Genomic DNA, 18,245 nt, shown 5'->3' on the forward strand with positions numbered 1-18,245 from the left:
TCAGAATGCTACCAGCCTCCCATGCATGTATTTAGTGAGAATTGCATATATCGCATTTGATATAAATGTATATAAAATATGGGGTAGCAGGAAAAAGTATTGTCACTGCTATTGTAAAGCAAGGTAATCCGAGGTCATTCCAAATGTATTTTTCATTGCAATACAACCAATTGACCGCAAGATGGCAGTACGAGGCCTTCCATTTAATACTGAGCAAGAAGGAAAGGAAGGAACTGCTGGAAAAATGCTGTCTGTAGGCAACTCATTTTCACTTGACGAGTGTTAAACTAAATCAGTTATTACAAGCTTGCTTGATTCGTCATATTGTATGACATTTTATGCACACTCATGTTTATGTCGATTGCTATATACTTTCATTTTCCGTTTGATTATGTGGGGAATATGGCTCAGTGGCTCATTTTATTGCGTGTAAGAATTCATTCCTAAATTGCCATCATGCAGCATCTGAGATGTTGTTTTAATAAGGAAAGGCAGCTTCCATATGATTTGTAGAGCGCCCTGTGAAACATTAATCCGTGCAATCTCGCTGCCTGTTGTTGTACACATGCCTCACGCGGCTCTAGCATGGGGGGAAACGGTGGGCGGAGCGAATGACCTAGTTTTGGCCAATGGGCTGTTACGACGGGCAAACGCTGACCTACTTTGGACCAATGGCGACGACGCCTGCCTGCCGGTAGGCAGTATTACGCGTGCCTCGTACATGTGCTCGCTCCGAGTGCGGGGACTAGTGTTAAGGTGGAGGAAAGACAGTATTTTTTGTCGGCCAAAATTGCGATCGCTCACGTTTTTGGCATAATAGCCTATATCGGTTTTTGAAATGCCGGTGCGCATCAGTGTGTCCAGATTAAAACTGTGCCAATCACTTTGCAAAATAAAATGTAAACATTCTAATCTAGCGATTGAGCTCCATTGCCAAGTGATTTTGTTGACGGGAGTTCTGGCTGTTTTAACTGTAACTTCACACGCCCCAATAAAGATGGGGTACATATCAACACACTGTTCCGATTTTTACATTTTTACATTGTCATTGACCCTCGCCATCGCTGGACCATGTGCTCTGACAGCTTCTGGGAGTTGGAAGGTAAAAAATCTTCACCAAGAGGTTAGGCGGGTGGGCGTGGTTGCACACGCACAGGCTCCGTGTCATTGGTCGGCGTCCTTCGGGGCGGCACCCTCTCCCAACGCGCGTAATGGTCGCTCGATGAGCGGGGGTGTGTCCCGTGGATGCTCGCGGGCCCCGCCCCCTCCGCCGTTCCCCCGTGAGAAGTGATGTCACGAGAGCGGCCCGTGTTCGTTCCAGCTGACTCTCGGCGCGGCTCAGTCCACTGCTGGGCTTTTTTTTATGGGTGTAGATAGAACAGATGGAGCGGGGACGCGGGGAAAGAGCGGAAGAGAAGGTGAGTGGCCGAACTACAGGGCGGACACTCGTTCCATTTCATCATAAATCGTAACAAAACTAATCGTGTGCCAATTATCCGATTAAATATTTTTTAAACATTGCTCTTTGATACTGTGGTCTTACGACTTTAATTTACTTGAATTTCGGTTCTGTAAGCGAGGGTACAATCATTTTATATTCACGTCCTTTTTTGGTCACGAAATCCTGACTCTACATGGACGACCGTCATTGTCAGTGCTTGATCTTGTGGAAGGAATAATTTTTGCTATGAGGATTATCGGATGCACGCGATGACGAGCGTGGAAGAATAGACTGGGCGAATTTACGGAGCTGCAACTTTGTTTATCCTGGAGGAGAAAGAGCGACGGAGGGAGGGAGGTTCATACGCTCTTAAAGGCGGCCGTGCATCTCACAGGAAGATGAAATCAAAAGATTGACATTCGCATCCGACAGGCAGGCCACGGCGTAGAACGTGGGATTCATATTATTTTTTGGCGTGTAACACTATACTTTTAAATAGTGGACTGCAATAGTCCACCAACTAGTCCACGGTGCAGGAAAGCAATAAGAGGACAACATCCAATCGATTGATCATTCATCAACGAGACACACGTCAGCTCAACGATGTCCAGGCCAATTTCTCAGCTTTTGCCACCTGACCTGCCGGCTGGGGCCAGCCCCCAGTTCGGGACTGGTGTCCCATCGAGTACTACCCACAATGGCCACTTGAACTCCATGGCGAGCCTTAAGACCCTGCTGCAACTGCCCATTAAAGCTGATCAGCGAGGCAAAGATTGCTGTGAAATGAAGGGTGAGTTCTCTCTCTCTCTCTCTCTCTCTGTGCATGTCTGTGTGGTGAGGATGAAGTGGGAGGAAAATTAGTCCAGCAACTCACATTAATCCTGTACTCCATTGGTTGTTGCCACACTGATGGACCTTCACAGTGTTACTTATGGCAACCGCCTGTACTGTTCTGTATATTTGGGATCAAAACACAACAAAAGCCATCTAAGGCCAGGGCCAAATTTTAAATGGGGTTTGACAGGTTAAGCTAAAATGCCAGCACCCTGTACTCGACACCAAACTGCAATTTATATTTAAATAAAATCGAGCAGAGATGTCAAAATTCCAAGTGGCCGCTTTACAGCACCCCCTAGTGGCTAACGAACAGGCTAATTCAAACTGACAGCAGAGGTCCTCTTTTGTGTGGGGCTGTGATGCTAAGATGGACTGATGGCTCCTGGATGCAATGAAAGCACAAAGCGATGGCCTCGGCTGACATTTTACTCAGACTCGATTATTAGGAACGATTTTGATTATTGCATTTTGACGTGTGCTACTGGGAGAGAATGTAACAATATGCCAGTTGCATTGGCACTTTTACTTGACTTTTCCACTGGCTTTGTTCACTTCTCTGTCTCAATTTTTCCAGTATCTAATCCAGCATTTTTCAGAACCAAATGCCGCACATTTGTATTATACTGTCTCTGAACCTGTGTTGAAGTAACTAAGGTTGAGCTCAATGGTAATTACTGTTCCACTGCTCCCTTGGTGGTGGTCCTGCCTTGGTGTTCAACACAGTGTTCAATCAGCGTCCATCCAACCGATTCCTGAGATGAGTCTCATCTCATTGGTGGCCTTAGGCAAACTTCATGTATTTCTTCTTAATCAGGCTCCATTACAAAACCACTCCAAATATAGGGTCAAAAATATTAATTCAACCCCTTAAAAACTTATTATGTTATGATTAGATGAAGATTGTTCCTGCACTTTGTCGCCTTTATCATCTAACCACCCTGACTGTTTCTTAATGTTTTCAGTAGAGAAAGACAAGTCCCTAGACTCTGAAGAAGACTCCCTTGGTGTTGGAGGTGTGAGCAATGGAGTGAGCAATGGGGTCAATGGCAGCTCCACACTTCGCTCCACCTCACAGTCGGCCTTCCTGGGGCCATTGCTCTGGGAACGCACGTTGCCTTGTGACGGCGGCCTATTTCAGCTACAATACATGGATCTGGAGGAGTTTCTGACTGAGAATGGCATGGGCTGCATGCATGGGGGCGGAGCCAACATGGGTGGCGGTGGCGTTGGGGGCATCCTAGGGGGCTCCAGCAGCAGTGCAACTGCCCAGATCCCTTCCCAGAGTTCACAGTCAGCAGTGCCCAGCCAGAGCTCACAATGTCCAGCTCCGTCCTCACCACCACCGCCCTGCTCATCCTCCTCCTCCTCCATGTCCTCATCTTCCTCCTCCTCCTCGCTGCTGGGGCTGGATGTGGCACAGCCACCACCTCCACAACCCCCTCAGGGGCTGCTGGGAAGCCCCGAGTGCCTACACGGTTAGTACTCACAATTTGCACTATTGAAGTAATTCGTTTGAATATGGTCTGCATACCTATAAGATGGTAATACTTTTAGGTTACAGTATATGTTGAAATACCTGGATGAGATCATGACAATCTCATTTATCATGCTTTGGTTTTCACGGGAGTGATTCAAAGAGAACATGGCACACCTAGGAATGGCCCTGTTCACATCTTCTAAATTTGCAAATGAAAGCTGGAACTTGCTGTTAAATCTAAAAATCATGATGTTCTTCATTATTCATCTTGAAGGCCTATTGCTTTTTTATATAGAGCCAGCCCTGACATTAATGATGTAGGTTAGGGTGTTGCCATTATGGGCTACAAAGCTTACTGCACATAAACACAGACACATATACACACACACACAACCCACCTTACAGCTTAGAGCACTCAAGTACAAACAAGCTAATTAGTCAAACGTGTAATTTTGCCTCATCAGCACCCAAAGGATGAACAAATTCTGTGGCCATTCATTTACATATACCAGACTGTAATTAACATTATAGCCGTCCTTAAACCATAATGATATTGCAGACTGGGGCAGTATGGGATTTACGAGGGAAAATGTAATTTACCGCAATACTGTGTTGAGAGGGTTTGATAATGGTTGCAAACCCCTCGCCATCTCTCCCTGTCTTTTTCTCTCCCGCTCTCACACGCTTGGGCCATGTGCAGGCGCCTTGTCACGTGCTGCTGCAGTGAGCAATGGAGCGAGAGAGCAAGAGGAAAGGAGGGGCAGAGGAAAAGAGGGAGGGCCTGAGGGAGAGCGATGGAACGGCAGCGATATGGAGGGATTGGTTTAGGGTTGAGAGAATCTGTTTAAGGCCCGTCTCCACAATGTCTTGGTTATTTTGTACAGGAAATGGAAATCTTGGAGTATTTCACATCGTCAGCAAAATGGTGTGTGTGTGAGAGAGAGATGTACAGAACTGAATGTACACTATTTGTACAGTACTGAATGTACAGTATTTGTGATCATGAGGTTTGCATTGCATGTGTGTGCATGTGTGACGAAGTGTGAACTTTGTGCAGACAGCTGCGTTCCCTGTTTGTGTTCCTAACTCGGGGAGAGCGGAAGAGGCGCTAGTGGGGAGGGCAGTCTTATAGATGCCTATAGGAAGGAAGAGTTTTTTTTGTGTCTCTTTGTGTGTGTGATGGAGGATAAGAGAAGTACAGTATTGTGTTCAGAAATTGGTTCTGAGGAGTCCGGGGTTTGACAGGAATCCATTTCATGTAATAAGCTTCCTGTATTACATTCTGTTTCTGTCCTGTGTTTCCCATGAATGTTTCTCGAAGAACAGAAACCATCCTGGGCTGCAGGACATTTTAGTCTCATTTTCTTATATACAATCTGTTAAAATCTTGTCGTGGTACTTGTGGAATTTAATCTTTCTGAATGATCAATAACAGTATGTCTGTTATAGATAAACAGAACACATAATATAAATACTACATGCAGAACAGTTTTTTTAAAATACGAAATTATGCGAAAAAGAAAAACAGAGTTGAGAATTTCAGGGGATTCGGTGCAAGTCCGAATCTCTTGTGAAATATACATAAAACTGTGTATCAGGTTTAACATGCACTTTGTAGCTAATGCTATATTTGGTATACAGTGTCTTAAATCTTATATTTGGTTTAATCAGCAATTCATTTTTACATCGTAATTATGTCTTTGATGTAGTGTAATTTCCTACAAGTCCTGTAGTCCTGTTCCTGATTTATAAAGGCAGTTTTATGGATATTTAACAATTTGCTGCCAATATAATTCACTTAGGCAAGCTGTAAATAAAATAGGTTTTCCTTTCCTAGTTCTTTTGTGATTATTACATTTAAAAAGCTTCTTCCACCAAATGCTACCCTTGTGCTTTTTAATGAATCTCAAATTGGAGCAGTTTGTAGCTAATGCTATCTGTCATATTGGAAGCAAACTGTATTAAACAATAGCAAATAGTATATTAATCAAATTCTGGTGTTTGCGGAATTTGATTCAAATATGCTGCACTAAAATGGTGGCTGTGAGAAGTGGAGGTTTTGGTTATCGTGGGCTTACCACCCACCAGCTGCTCAGCTCAGTCTGCTCAGTGGCCTCTGCTGCCACCTGGTGTCTGTTCCCTGTCACTGCAGGCACGGTCCGATGCTAAACACCTAGCCGGGAGACACACACAAGCGCTTACACACACAGGAGCCTCTGGTCGGCCAAGTAGCTCCAGGTTGCACACGTTTATGGCCAATATTCTGTCAGAAATGTGCAGAAAACGTCAAGTTCTTCATGACAAAGGCATTTAAATTTGCTGTGATAATATGCGCTTTTGCTAAGCTACGTGGTGCCAAAGCAATAGTCTAGCATTAGAATTCTTATATAAATATAGGAATTGCATTCATCACAGTGGAGAAATATCACAATAATAAAATTTACTAAAATATCATGTTTTTACAATTATATTTAGTCATATTTAATCATTTAGTGGTTATTAGCTGAAACAGTGCTGTCATATTTTTTTTTTTTTTTCTGTACAAAGGACAAAGATCAAATTGCTATTCCTTTCTCCTCATATCCTTGCCTTTTTTTCTCAGGTGGTCAAGCTGTGGCACCAGATCCTTCCACATCCTCTTCTACCTCCTGCCCACCTCCGCCTGGCACCAGTGGAGTGGACGTGATGGTGAACTTTGACCCTGACCCAGCTGACCTGGCCTTGTCCAGTGTGCCGGGTCAAGAAGCATTTGACCCACGGAGGCACCGCTTTTCAGATGAGGAGCTCAAGCCACAGCCCATGATCAAGAAGGCCCGCAAGATGCTGGTGCCTGACGAACAGAAGGTATTATGTTCCCCATAATTCACCTGTCCCCAGTGAACTGAACAATAATGTCTTTATATTTATGAAAAACAGCTCTATGGTAACATACAGAGAGACAAAAAAAGGGCAAGAATTTTAGACTCATAATTGACTGTGCATCATATTAATGTAAGCACTCCAGAATTAAACCTAAGTGTATTAATTTAGTGCAGCAATTCCTTTGTATAATTGCCTCTCTGTGCTGAAAGTTGATCTCATACGGTAATTGAGTCCGATTTTTTTTTCAGCAGTAAAATGGGCCGTTGGTGAGGAGAAATCGTGAATCTTTTGCAGCTCTGTTGTTGCTAGACGAAATCTGTTACATCACGCTGACTATCTAACCTTCCAAATGGATTTTCAGTTGTTGTCATGGTAATCCTTTCTGTGTGGAGCTCAACTGAACATGCAGACGAGGGCTTCGTCCTAAATGGATGTCTTAGTTCCCCATTTTGTGCTTCTCGGACCTTGAACTCGGGCCTCTGAACTGGCAAATGGCTTTGCCACAGACGACCATGTTGCGCATTAAAGTGCCATTTCAGTCTCACCTGATGTCAGTGAGCCGGTTAAAGCCCTCACAGAGCATTTTGCTCAGTCCATTGCGCGTGTGTTCTTTTCACTCTTCTGTGGTTCAGAACTGACCCTTTTCTGTCTTCTCTCTTTCTCCACATTTACCTTTCTGTTCAACACACACACACACACGCATACATGCACATAACATACATACTTATACATTCACACACCCTCCCTGTAGGATGATAAGTACTGGAGCCGGCGTTATAAGAACAATGAAGCAGCCAAGCGTTCCCGCGACGCCAGGCGGCTAAAGGAGAACCAGATCTCGGTCCGTGCCGCTTTCCTGGAGCGAGAAAACGCCGCCCTGCGCCAGGAAGTGGCTGACATGCGCAAGGAGCTTGGCCGCTGCCGCAACATCCTCAACAAGTATGAGAGTCGGCATGGAGACTTGTGAGGTGGAGGAGGAGGAGGAGGAAGAAAAGCGATGGAAAGAAGCCAACTGTGGAGGAATGAAAAACTAACATGCTAGCACTTAAGTCTGTGGGGCGTGCATGAAGGGCATACTTTTGGCACTGCATTCCATGTCAGGTTCTAAATGTTAATGCCTGTGACACTTGTTCCCGACCCCTGGCCTCTTTGTGTACTTGTGACGATGCCCAACCCCTTTTCCCTGGGAGCAGGTGCCTATGAGCACTGATGAGTAAATATGGCCGAAAGACGTGGACGTTTTAGTGCCAGTCTTTTGTAGCCCTTATGTACGTCCCCTTGTTTTAGGTGTTTCTGAATCACCAATGACAATACAGAAGGAAAAAATAATAAAGGCAGTGAGCAGGTTTTTAAAAGTAGATAAGCTAATGATTGACAGATCAGGAAAACCAGGGGATATAACTGTAATTTTTTTTCTATGATAAAATTGTATATTTTTGAACTGATGAAAGGCAGAAGCAATGGAAATAATGACGCACAGGAAGACAAGGTAAGCCAAGCAATTTTGAAATAGGAAAACTGTATATTTTTATATCTGTAGAGTCAGACCAGTGATGAGATTTTGGAAATAATCTTTTGTATATTTTATATATGGGCGGGAACAGGTGCTAATGGCTGTTAGCTGAGAACGAGGGCTATGTGAAGACGTTACGACAGAACATATAGAGATATATTTTAGTGAAAAGGAGTGGATCAGAGATGACCAGGCAGAAGAATGTAAAAGGGCTCAGTGGTGCTGGAAGAAACGAGAGGTATTGCAGAAACGAGGAGGGAGAAAAAAAAAAAAGGCAAACGTTTGGGATTGTTTCAGTTTTGTGGGTTCCATCAAACATTTTATTTGATATCTAATCTTGAATTTAGTCTGTGTGTGTTTGTCCCATGGAGGTCTGAGAACAAAGGAGAGAGAGATAGAGAGAACTGAATGTCTTGTACTGCAGATCTTCTGTATATATTTCAGTGTTTCAATAATAATGGCTTGATGCAAGTGAACACACACACACACACACACACACATACACATACACACACAGAGCTGGACCATGGTTTTCCCGGCCAGTATACAGCACATGAAGTTTTGGCATCCACAGAGCTCCCTCTATCTCTCTTTCTCCCCGGTGACAACCTGATATGAGCGGTGAAATCACCCAGGTTCAGCTGGCGGTGGATGGGACGCTGCATGTTTTGTCCGGAAGAGACCACACCTTTCCTTTGATTGTTGTTATGGACTACATGGTGCTCACAAAATCCCTCTACCTGAACTGCAGAGACACACACAGTAACCCATGTTACAGGACTGCTTGTACTCACTTGTACTTTCTTCCTTTCTTTCTTTTTTTTTTTTGTTGCTTTTTTAATTGTATGAGTTGTGTACAGATCTACAGAAAACCGTACACCTATACATTTCCTTTATCTTAAACCCTTATGAAAGAAAATGCACCGCAACAATACTGTATCATGTAAACATGTAAAATTAAATATAACATAAACTCACTAGATATATATGTGTATATGCTATATGCTTGAATATGTGATCATAGTTGTAAACTACATTACTTGATTATATAAATGTAGTCTATTCAAAAAATTATTTGATAATGGCCACTTTTCTCAGAATATTATCGGGAGAATATATTGTTAAATTTCATGTCCCCTGTATTTCCCGGTTTTCCCTTTACAATATTCTTGGAGCTGGTGTTCTCTGATAGGCCAGTTCTGGAACATTCTGTGAATAGAACAGTGCACTCACCTTGAGAGGAAGGTTCTAACAAACTCAGTGCTCATACATAGGAATTAAGAAATGAATTCCTAGGTATTCAATGTCTTTTGAAAATTTATTTTGTAACTATTGCATATTTTCAGATGGATTGCTAGTATTACCGGTGGTGTTGTTATTATGATTATTACTATTATTATTATTATTATTATATTCCTTTTTGAAGCATTTCCCACCACATGTTGTCCGAATGGCCATTCCTTTAATACCTCCCTTGTTTTGCGAGACCATCTTAAATTGTTCTATCTTGTGGTTCTTGTCAGCACCATTCATTAAAACATGGCAGGCCCCTAGTGCATTGTGGGAGCTTTGCCCTTGTGCGTTTAAACTTGACGTTTAATGAAAAAAAGAAAAAAAAAAAAAAAAAAACATAACAACTGCTGGAACTAACAAATACATAAGCAAATACTGCATTTGTTGATTGGAAGAATTCCTTCCCGACATCGATGACCTAGCGCTTTTTTGAGCTTGCCGGTCTGAGGCGGATGAAGGAAAATCTTTTGTTACATGGAATTTGTTAGTAGAAGCTTAAAAAGACTTTTGACAGCGCTATTTTTGTACTCTGTATGCATACAATGACATGTTTAGGTATTGGTAGCCCATCGCATTACAAAGATGGCGTGCTACTGCGGCAGTGCGGGTAATGCAACAACACATTTTGTCTGCCTTTTGTAAAAATATGGATCATGGATCCGTTCAAACACCAGTACCACACGTCCCCTGGTAATGCCTGTACCGGTAATGCCCTCACGGGGCTGCTCAGAGATGTGATCTGGATCCCCCCATCCCAAAAAATGTCAATAAAACGTTCTCCTTATTCACTGATGAGGCTTGCTGGTGTTATGCTCCCAGGTCTGGGTCTCTTGAATTATTATTTCTCTACAGACAGTACAAGGTCTGTATGTGCTGCACAATCATTAGAAACGTTCACTATTGATAATGGGATGATCAATTTCACTTTGTCTGTTGCTTTATGTCAATCTAAATCAAAATCCCTCTGAATAAATTATTCCACATCTTCTATCTTGTGAAAAAAATAATATTAAAGGATATTAAAAAAAAAAGATCTATTGCATTTATATAAATATATTTCATGTTAGGTCAACTTTTCTTGATGATCACTAATTTATCGTCATAAATTGACTTTTATTCGTGGTGGTCGTTTGGAAAGTTTTTTTGGAATTTTTTTCAATTAAAGATTATGAAAATATCCTTTTTTATGGTTGTCTGTGAAAGAACTGCAGAGTTAGGGGCTTCTCAATGCCTAATTATGTTTATCTATACAGGCACGTGGAAGCACTTCTTAGGTGAGACCAAACACATTGACTCTTGTGAGATCTCACTTTAATGGTAATCTGTGCTCTCCAAAATGAATAAATGGTGTTAGTAAATGGTCCTGACGGGAATAAGCAGAAAATCACTGCTGCACGGTAATGGAGAAGCCAGTTTCATTCAAATGACATTGTCACATTGGTCTGCTGCACTCCACAGAAACAGGTTCTCAGTAGATTTCTCCAAACACAAAGGATAAATGGCTGTACCCGTGGTCATCAAGGTTATACTTTTCCATTGGTGGATAAAATGTTCAGCTGGCCAGCGCGCCTCGCCACGAGAGGAGAGGATGACAGCAGGTCCATTATGATGTCATCAGATGGCTGGACATCTTGCGGCACCCACAGGATCGTACATGCAGCAATGGAAATGTGATTAAGCTTTGGACCACACGAGGGTGTGTGTGTTTTTTCCCCGTGTGTGTATAATATTGTTTCTAAATCATTTGAATGATATTCGTGTGTGTGTGTGTGTTTGAAACATTTCTGGCAATTGCTGGCATGCTTAGATTACTCGAGTGTGTGCTCATGTCTAATATAAAGTTTAAGTATGTGTGTTGTGTGTGTGGCAGATACAACACATACCACACATGACTAAGATCATGTGGATTTGTGTAATTGAGTATGGAGACCTTGACGATATGTGTGTGTGTGTGTGTGTGTGTGTGTTTGTGTGTGTGTGAGTGTGTGTGAGTAACGTTCCCTCGTTTGCAGAGGCGGCTGAGAAGTGGTGGTAATTAGGGCTACCTGATGTGCCTCAGTGGAAAGCAGATGTGATGCTTTCTGCCTCTGTTCCCACTACACCTCCCCACCATCTGCGCGTCAACCTCACACTTCCTAAACAACCCCTCCTCGCCGTCCTTCTTGTTTGTTTCCATTCTTGTTATCTTTTCCTTAACCTCTCATGACATCTCTGAGCGTATGTGAGAAAGGCATTTATTTTAATGTAATTCTCTTTTTCTGGTGATCTAAAAAAATGCTCAAGGCACTCAATAAATATAACAATAAATATATTCAATGACTTATTCAGTGGCACATCAAATGCAATTTCTATTGAACCATACTTACAATTCTTAATAGAATTCTGCAAAATACATGCTGCCTGTTTTTGGCAATTGCAGTTAATCTGGTTTTATACAAAGTCCAGCATTTCAAAGCAGAGCAAGAGGATTATGTTGTAGGACTATTTTTTGTTACAATATATTAATTTCATAATAGTAATTTTGCTCACTGCATTATCCATATTCACCATTCCAGGACACAGGGTGCCGGGCGGGCCCACCACAGGGTGCACACACCATTCACACCCATACCTATGGCCAAATTAAAGTCAACTATTCACCTAGTGTGAACGCCTTTTGGGGTCGTGAGCCCATTGCCGGCATCTAAACCTTGAATTAAACCCTGATAAAGCCCTTGAAGGTGTGAGGCCATGATTCTGTACTTCTCTCTCCACAGTGTGCTGGGAGATGGAAGGTGTATGATCACGCATGCACATTCAGGAATATCAAACTTGTACTTACAGTAAAAAGCCTTCTTCTCATTTGTATGTAGTATGTGTGCAGTGGTTACATTTATCTATTTCCCAGGGCGTAATTCCATGCATTTAGCGGTTCTCAGTGGCACTAATTAGCAGAAACTTTTATGCACAGATGAAGTGCATTAACTGAATGTGTGATGTGAATGTGAATTGTGTAGAAAAACCTAAATTCCTGCCATTAAAACAATAAAATATAGACATTTTTTTGCACATCACATAGATAATGTAGACAGAAACACAAACTAATATATGTGGTGGCTTCAATTTCTTATGGAATCTTTTAAATAAAATACACTTGGCATGTTGTTTTGGCCGCACCAAAGCATTATCTTAAAAATACAGTACCTGTATCCTGTGGTAAATATTGGTTTTATTCTTAGTGTCATAGACTAAGGTGAAATTCTTTCCATCTTTCTCTATGTTCATAGTCTATGCACTCATCCCCTTTTTTCTATTTTTCTTGCATTCTAGCTGACCTTTTTTTCCCTTCGTCTGCACTCTTCCTTCGAAAATTCTGCTTCCGGCTCTATTCAGAGCTGAATTCCTTTTTTTTTCTTCCCACCCCTCTCTCCCCTCTCTCCTTCATATTGGCAGTTGCCATGGAGACGGGTGCTGGAGTAGGGAGGGTAGGCTCCCCCTGCAGAGGTGGTTGAGGTGATGGTCTCACTCTCTCCCTCTCTTTCCCTGCCGTGTGTGTGTGTGCATGTGTGTGTGTGAGAGCGACGGTAATGAGGGTGTGATTGTCAGATGAGGCTGCTGCACTTTCCCACTCTCACTGCAGTACATGAGTGTGCGGTATGTTTGCACACACACACTCACACACACACACACACCTCTGTGCTCTTACATTTGTTCTTTTGTGTTTGTGTCTGAGTATCTGTGTTGTGTATCTGCATGTATTAATGCTTAAGATATTTTGCAACGCATCCACAACATTTGTGTGTGTGTGTGTGTGTGTGTGTGTGTGTGTGTGTGTGTGTGTGTGTGTGTGTGTGTGTGTGTGTGTGTGTGTGTGTGATTGAGAGCAGAGTTGACAACTCAGTTTGTCTGTAAGGGATAGAGGAGCTGTTACCCACAGTTCTAAAGGAGCAGTCTCTCTCTCTCTCTCTCTCTCACACACACACACACACACACACACGCACACTTCAAGTCAACAGTCCTCAAGCTCTGGGAGTATGTGAGTCAGGTGGAAGGATTCTGTAACTGCATATGACAGCGTAAAAAAAAAAAACCTTAACAAAGTACAATGGTTTAGAGCAACGTGGTAATGTTAAAAACTGGAGGGCCAGCAGTGACGAAGACTAACTGAAAACTGTGGTTTTTATCATAATATTTATCATAATTTTCTTATTTTGGCTACTGGTAAGTGTTTCTGTGAACAGGTACATTTATATTTACATATTACTGGCTCACATATAATTTTATATGTAATGCTCTGTTTAACCATCGATCGGAAGGTTTGGACGCAGCAGCGGGTTTCATATGAGGGTGGTAGTAGCCTAGTGGGTAACACACTCGGCTATGAACCAGAAGACCCGGGTTCGAATCCCACTTACTACCATTGTGTCCCTGAGCAAGACACTTAACCCTAAATTGCTCCAGGGAGACTGTCCCTGTAATACTGATTGTAAGTCGCTCTGGATAAGGGCGTCTGATAAATGCTGTAAATGTAAATGTAAATGTAAATATGAGTTACTGCAGTTCTGCCTCAGCTCCAAGTGAGGAAAGTACACATTTAAGTTTAGCTCAACCCCCCTGGGGACCACTAAACTATTGATTACGAATAAAATCTACAACATGTGCAGTCCGAGATAGAGTGTATTCGACTGTTAGCCCGGTTTTCTGCCTCACTGGCATGATGACATGGTCTGCTGCATGAACCGCAACACATCAGTAGTCCGCATGTGGCCCTCGCTCCACACTGACCCCTTTTCCAACCCTTCTCAGGCGTCATCTCAGTCTGATGACAGAATGTACCGATGGTGCTGTTCACTTGGGAAAAGGGATCATTGGTGCCTGACACAAAGAAACGCACGGTCCCATGTGTCCGCAGTGGCTGGGTTAAAAGACGTAATTGTTCCTGAATAGCCATAACACCTTCCATCTATCTATCTGTCTGTCTATAAAGCGGTTAAGGAAGTGGAGCCGTAATCGGAAGGTTGTGAGTTAAAATCCTGTACTGTCGAGGTGCCACTGAGGTGAAATGTGTGTGTGTGTGTGTGTGTGAGAGACGATGCATGAATTCAGGAACTATGACCAAAGTGGTGATATGTTTCTGCATATCTTACCTTCATTAAGGGGAGCCCGGCATTTTCAGCGAAATATTCCTTTTTGTGCAAGGAGGGTGTAGGTTGTACATACTTTTGGAGAGAGAAGATCACACCTTCAGCAAAGAAAGAACATTTCACAGTGTGCGATATCCCACAGTATTGAACGAATCAGCGGCTCTCGTAATGCAGCGGAGCTGATGAAGGTTCGGATGTAACAGGGTTCGTGTGACTAATTGTGGTTCGAAACGCTCCGTCTTTACTAATGATTTCCTCCGAGACTCTGTGTAATTGGTGCCTGTGAGCAGAAAGATTCTCCTGGCATAACGCGACATGCCGTAGTTCCCTCTCCACCTTCAGTTCGGAGCGTTGGCTGCATGCGACTCTCAAAGTCAACCAGATGAGCAGGAAAAAAACCCTCGACATATCCATAAGCATTTCAATTACCAAGTTCAATTACCATTCATATTTACACAGTTATATAATTTCTCTATTTATTTCAAATGTTTCCAGTATTAGAGCCACACCACGATAGGGACAGCATGCAAACTCTGCACACACAAGGTCTGAGCTGGGATTGGAACTTCAGAAGGACTTCATTATTAGTCGTCATCGTCTTACTTCGGATACTAATGTTAGGGGTCACCGCAGTGGATCAACAGGTCTGGTTGTCTGCACGAAGATTTGGCAAAACATCTACATTTATGGCATTTATCAGACGCCCTTATCCAGAACGACTTACAATCAGTAGTTACAGGGACAGTCCCCCTGGAGCAACTTAGGGTTAAGTGTCTTGCTCAGGGACACGATGTTAGTAAGTGGGATTTGAACCTTGTTCTTCTGGTTCATAGGCGATTGTGTTACCCACTAGGCTACTGCCACCCTGCAAAAGTTTTACGCCAACCCTCCCCTTTACCCAGGCTTGGGCCTGAAACCAAGAAACACACGGTCACATGTCCGCAGTGGCTGGGTTAAAAGACTTAATTATTTATGAATAGCCTCCATAATACCTTCCATTTTCATCTGTCTGTCTATAAAGCAATTAAGGAACCCGTAATCGGACCCGTAATCGGAAGGTTTGAGTTAAATTCCCGAACCATCGAGGTGCCACTGAGGTCCCCTTGATCAAAGCACCGTCCCCACACATTGATCCCCGGGCGCCTCTCATGGCTGCCCACTGCTCACTAAAGGTGATGGTTAAAAGCAGAGGACACATTTCGTTGTGTCACCGTGTGCTGTGCTGCAGGGTTTCACAATGACAACCACTTCACTTTCACTTTCACTATCTCACTATCTCAAGTTAACAACACTGTGATGTTATAGCAAGTGGCCAGAGGTCTGACTGGCAAAGCACCATGGAGACCCTGTCCCTGCCGCGGTCTCAGCTCTGCTCTGTTTTCTGTATTAACGTCAGGCGGTGATCGATTGTGGCCTGAGATTTAAGCTCAGGCGGTGTCCATTCTAAATTTGCTCACAGCAGTAATTCCCAGTGGTGTTCCCCACACCGCCGTCTCCGCCGTCTCCGCTGTCTCTGCTGTCTGTGGAGCAAACGAATCCTGGGATCAAAGTGCCAGGATCTCACTAAGTATCTGAATTACTCCATCGCCCTGGCACTGTCTCCCTCACTTAGAGACAAGATGTTCCTTTTCTTCTCTTGCTTTCTTCCTTCCTGCCTCTCACCCTTGTTTCTTGTCTCCATTAGAGTCCCTCCAACACTTGCTTAGGTCTCTCCATCTGGCATCATCTGAAAATAGACGAGTGAAGCAGAGAGAGAGAGAGAGAGAGAGAGAAAAGGAGAGAGTTTAGCTGACCTGATCGTTGCTGGAGGCAGCCAGTGCCAGATGCAGTAGCGAGTGGAGTTACCATTACAGCCGCAAGGAATGTGTCTCCCTTACACACACACACACACACACACACACACACGCCGCTCATACTCTCAGAAGTGTCGAGACACACACCCTCCATACACAAACAAATTCACACACACATGACAATCACTTCACTTTAATAGCGTAGGTTCCTCTATGGTAATTCTGTCCATAAACCTTTTTGTTGAAAATGTAACCAAATTTTCTGCTGCCGCGAACAGATTTCAGGCGGATTTCAGGCCGGGAGATTGTCTCGTAAACCCAGTGGCGTGCGCGTGTCGATATTAAAGACAGCATTCATCATTACACTAATCGTTTTAATGCTGCCAGGCCGCTTCAAAATCCTATCATGGGCAATTCAGAGCACCGAGCTCTAATCCATCCTGATGTGTGGTTCCCTCCGGAACGTGGCTGTGGCCTGTCGCTTCCGCTGGACAAATGAATCGACTTCCTCAAACAGAACTGATGTAAAGGTCAATTTGTTTTAACTTCAGTAAACTGTTTGGCTACAAGTCCGTTCCATCTTCTCCTATCCGGCCCTATCTGCCGCTCTTTCAGTTCGATTCCTCTTTCGCGGCCAGCGTGAAATCAGGGGCTCCTCTCGCTCGACGTGCGAGTTCATCATCGTCCTGTCATCTCTCTCTCTGATATCAGATTGTTGGACACTCTCGAGGGATTGAAGGCTGGCAGTGCCCCCATCCCATCTGTCGGAGGGGAAGGAGGGGGGCTTGCAGCGATGGCAAGAGAGATAAAGAGACACCGAGATGAAGTGGTCCTAAGAGGAAGGCTAAGATTGACGGAGGGTGGGGGGACGTTTGGGGTCTTGGTACTGTACAGCCCGGCACACGTGACATTTCATTGTAATGCATACATCCCTATAATAAATGGGGAGGGAGGATCTCTTTTCTTCAACACACTTATCCGTTTCCAATAGTTATAATGGCTCTGCGCTCGGAATTTTATTTCTTTTTTTTCGGCGCCTCTGCTTGTGCTGTAGATTAATGAGGTGAAGGAGAAAATCCCTTTCTCTGATTTTTTGAGGATGGATGAACCTTCTTCTATTCTTTTTTTCCCATCCAGTAACCGCTCCTGTTCCTACATCAGTGTTATGGAACACGCAGCTCCGACGCTGTAATCATGGTGCATGATGAGAGCTGAGCCCCGTTTTTTTTCCCAGTGGCTCAGTACCGCCCCCTGCTGTTCACAAAGCGCCAGCGCATTTCTGCGCCGTCTGCCCCAGCACGCCCACCCAGCGACTGTACACTGTGTCCCGTGATCTGGTTTGGGAGACGTGCTGGCTACAGTGGGCATGGACATTTTAGTACAATAATAACTAAATTTGATAAATAAACTTGTAGCATGTATGATAAATGTCGATGGCAATCGAAATGGACATGCCAGACCTGCAAAAACATGTGGTACAGACTGCAGTATTAATCATATTGTTTGGATTTGGCTGACATTATATATATGAATTTGGTTCCGCTAATAAAAAAACGTTTCTTTTGTTGCATGAACAAGAATTCAGGTAAAGAACCTTAATCATGACTTCAATCTTTACTTAGTAAAAGTGAAGTGATTGTCATTGTGAAACGCTGCAGCACAGCACATGGTGACACAATGAAATGTGTCCTCTGCTTTTAACCATCACCCTTGGTGGGCAGTGGGCAGCCATGACAGGCTCCCGGGGAGCAGTGTGTGGGGACGGTGCGTCTCTCAGTGGCACCTCGATGGATCAGGGTTCGAACCGGCAACATTCTGACTACGGGGCCGCTTCCTTAACCACTAGGGCACAACTACTCTGCACCTTAATCTAGCTCACCGAGAAATACTTTTTCTTTGGTGTGTT

The 18,245-nt window shown here is 43.6% G+C and overlaps 1 protein-coding gene across 1 annotated transcript; it reads left to right on the forward strand.

Annotated features, from left to right (window-relative positions):
* Nucleotides 1-1,292: 1,292 nt before the first annotated feature.
* On the forward strand, nucleotides 1,293-10,215 carry dbpa (D site albumin promoter binding protein a). Its single transcript, XM_028963751.1, has 4 exons — nucleotides 1,293-2,231; nucleotides 3,241-3,753; nucleotides 6,358-6,599; nucleotides 7,369-10,215. The coding sequence occupies exons 1-4, from the start codon at nucleotides 2,045-2,047 to the stop codon at nucleotides 7,582-7,584; spliced, it is 1,158 nt and encodes a 385-aa protein (XP_028819584.1). The 5' UTR covers nucleotides 1,293-2,044; the 3' UTR covers nucleotides 7,585-10,215.
* Nucleotides 10,216-18,245: the final 8,030 nt, after the last annotated feature.

This window comes from Denticeps clupeoides, chromosome 20 (assembly GCF_900700375.1).
Source record: "Denticeps clupeoides chromosome 20, fDenClu1.1, whole genome shotgun sequence".
Classification (NCBI taxonomy): Eukaryota; Metazoa; Chordata; class Actinopteri; order Clupeiformes; family Denticipitidae; genus Denticeps; species Denticeps clupeoides.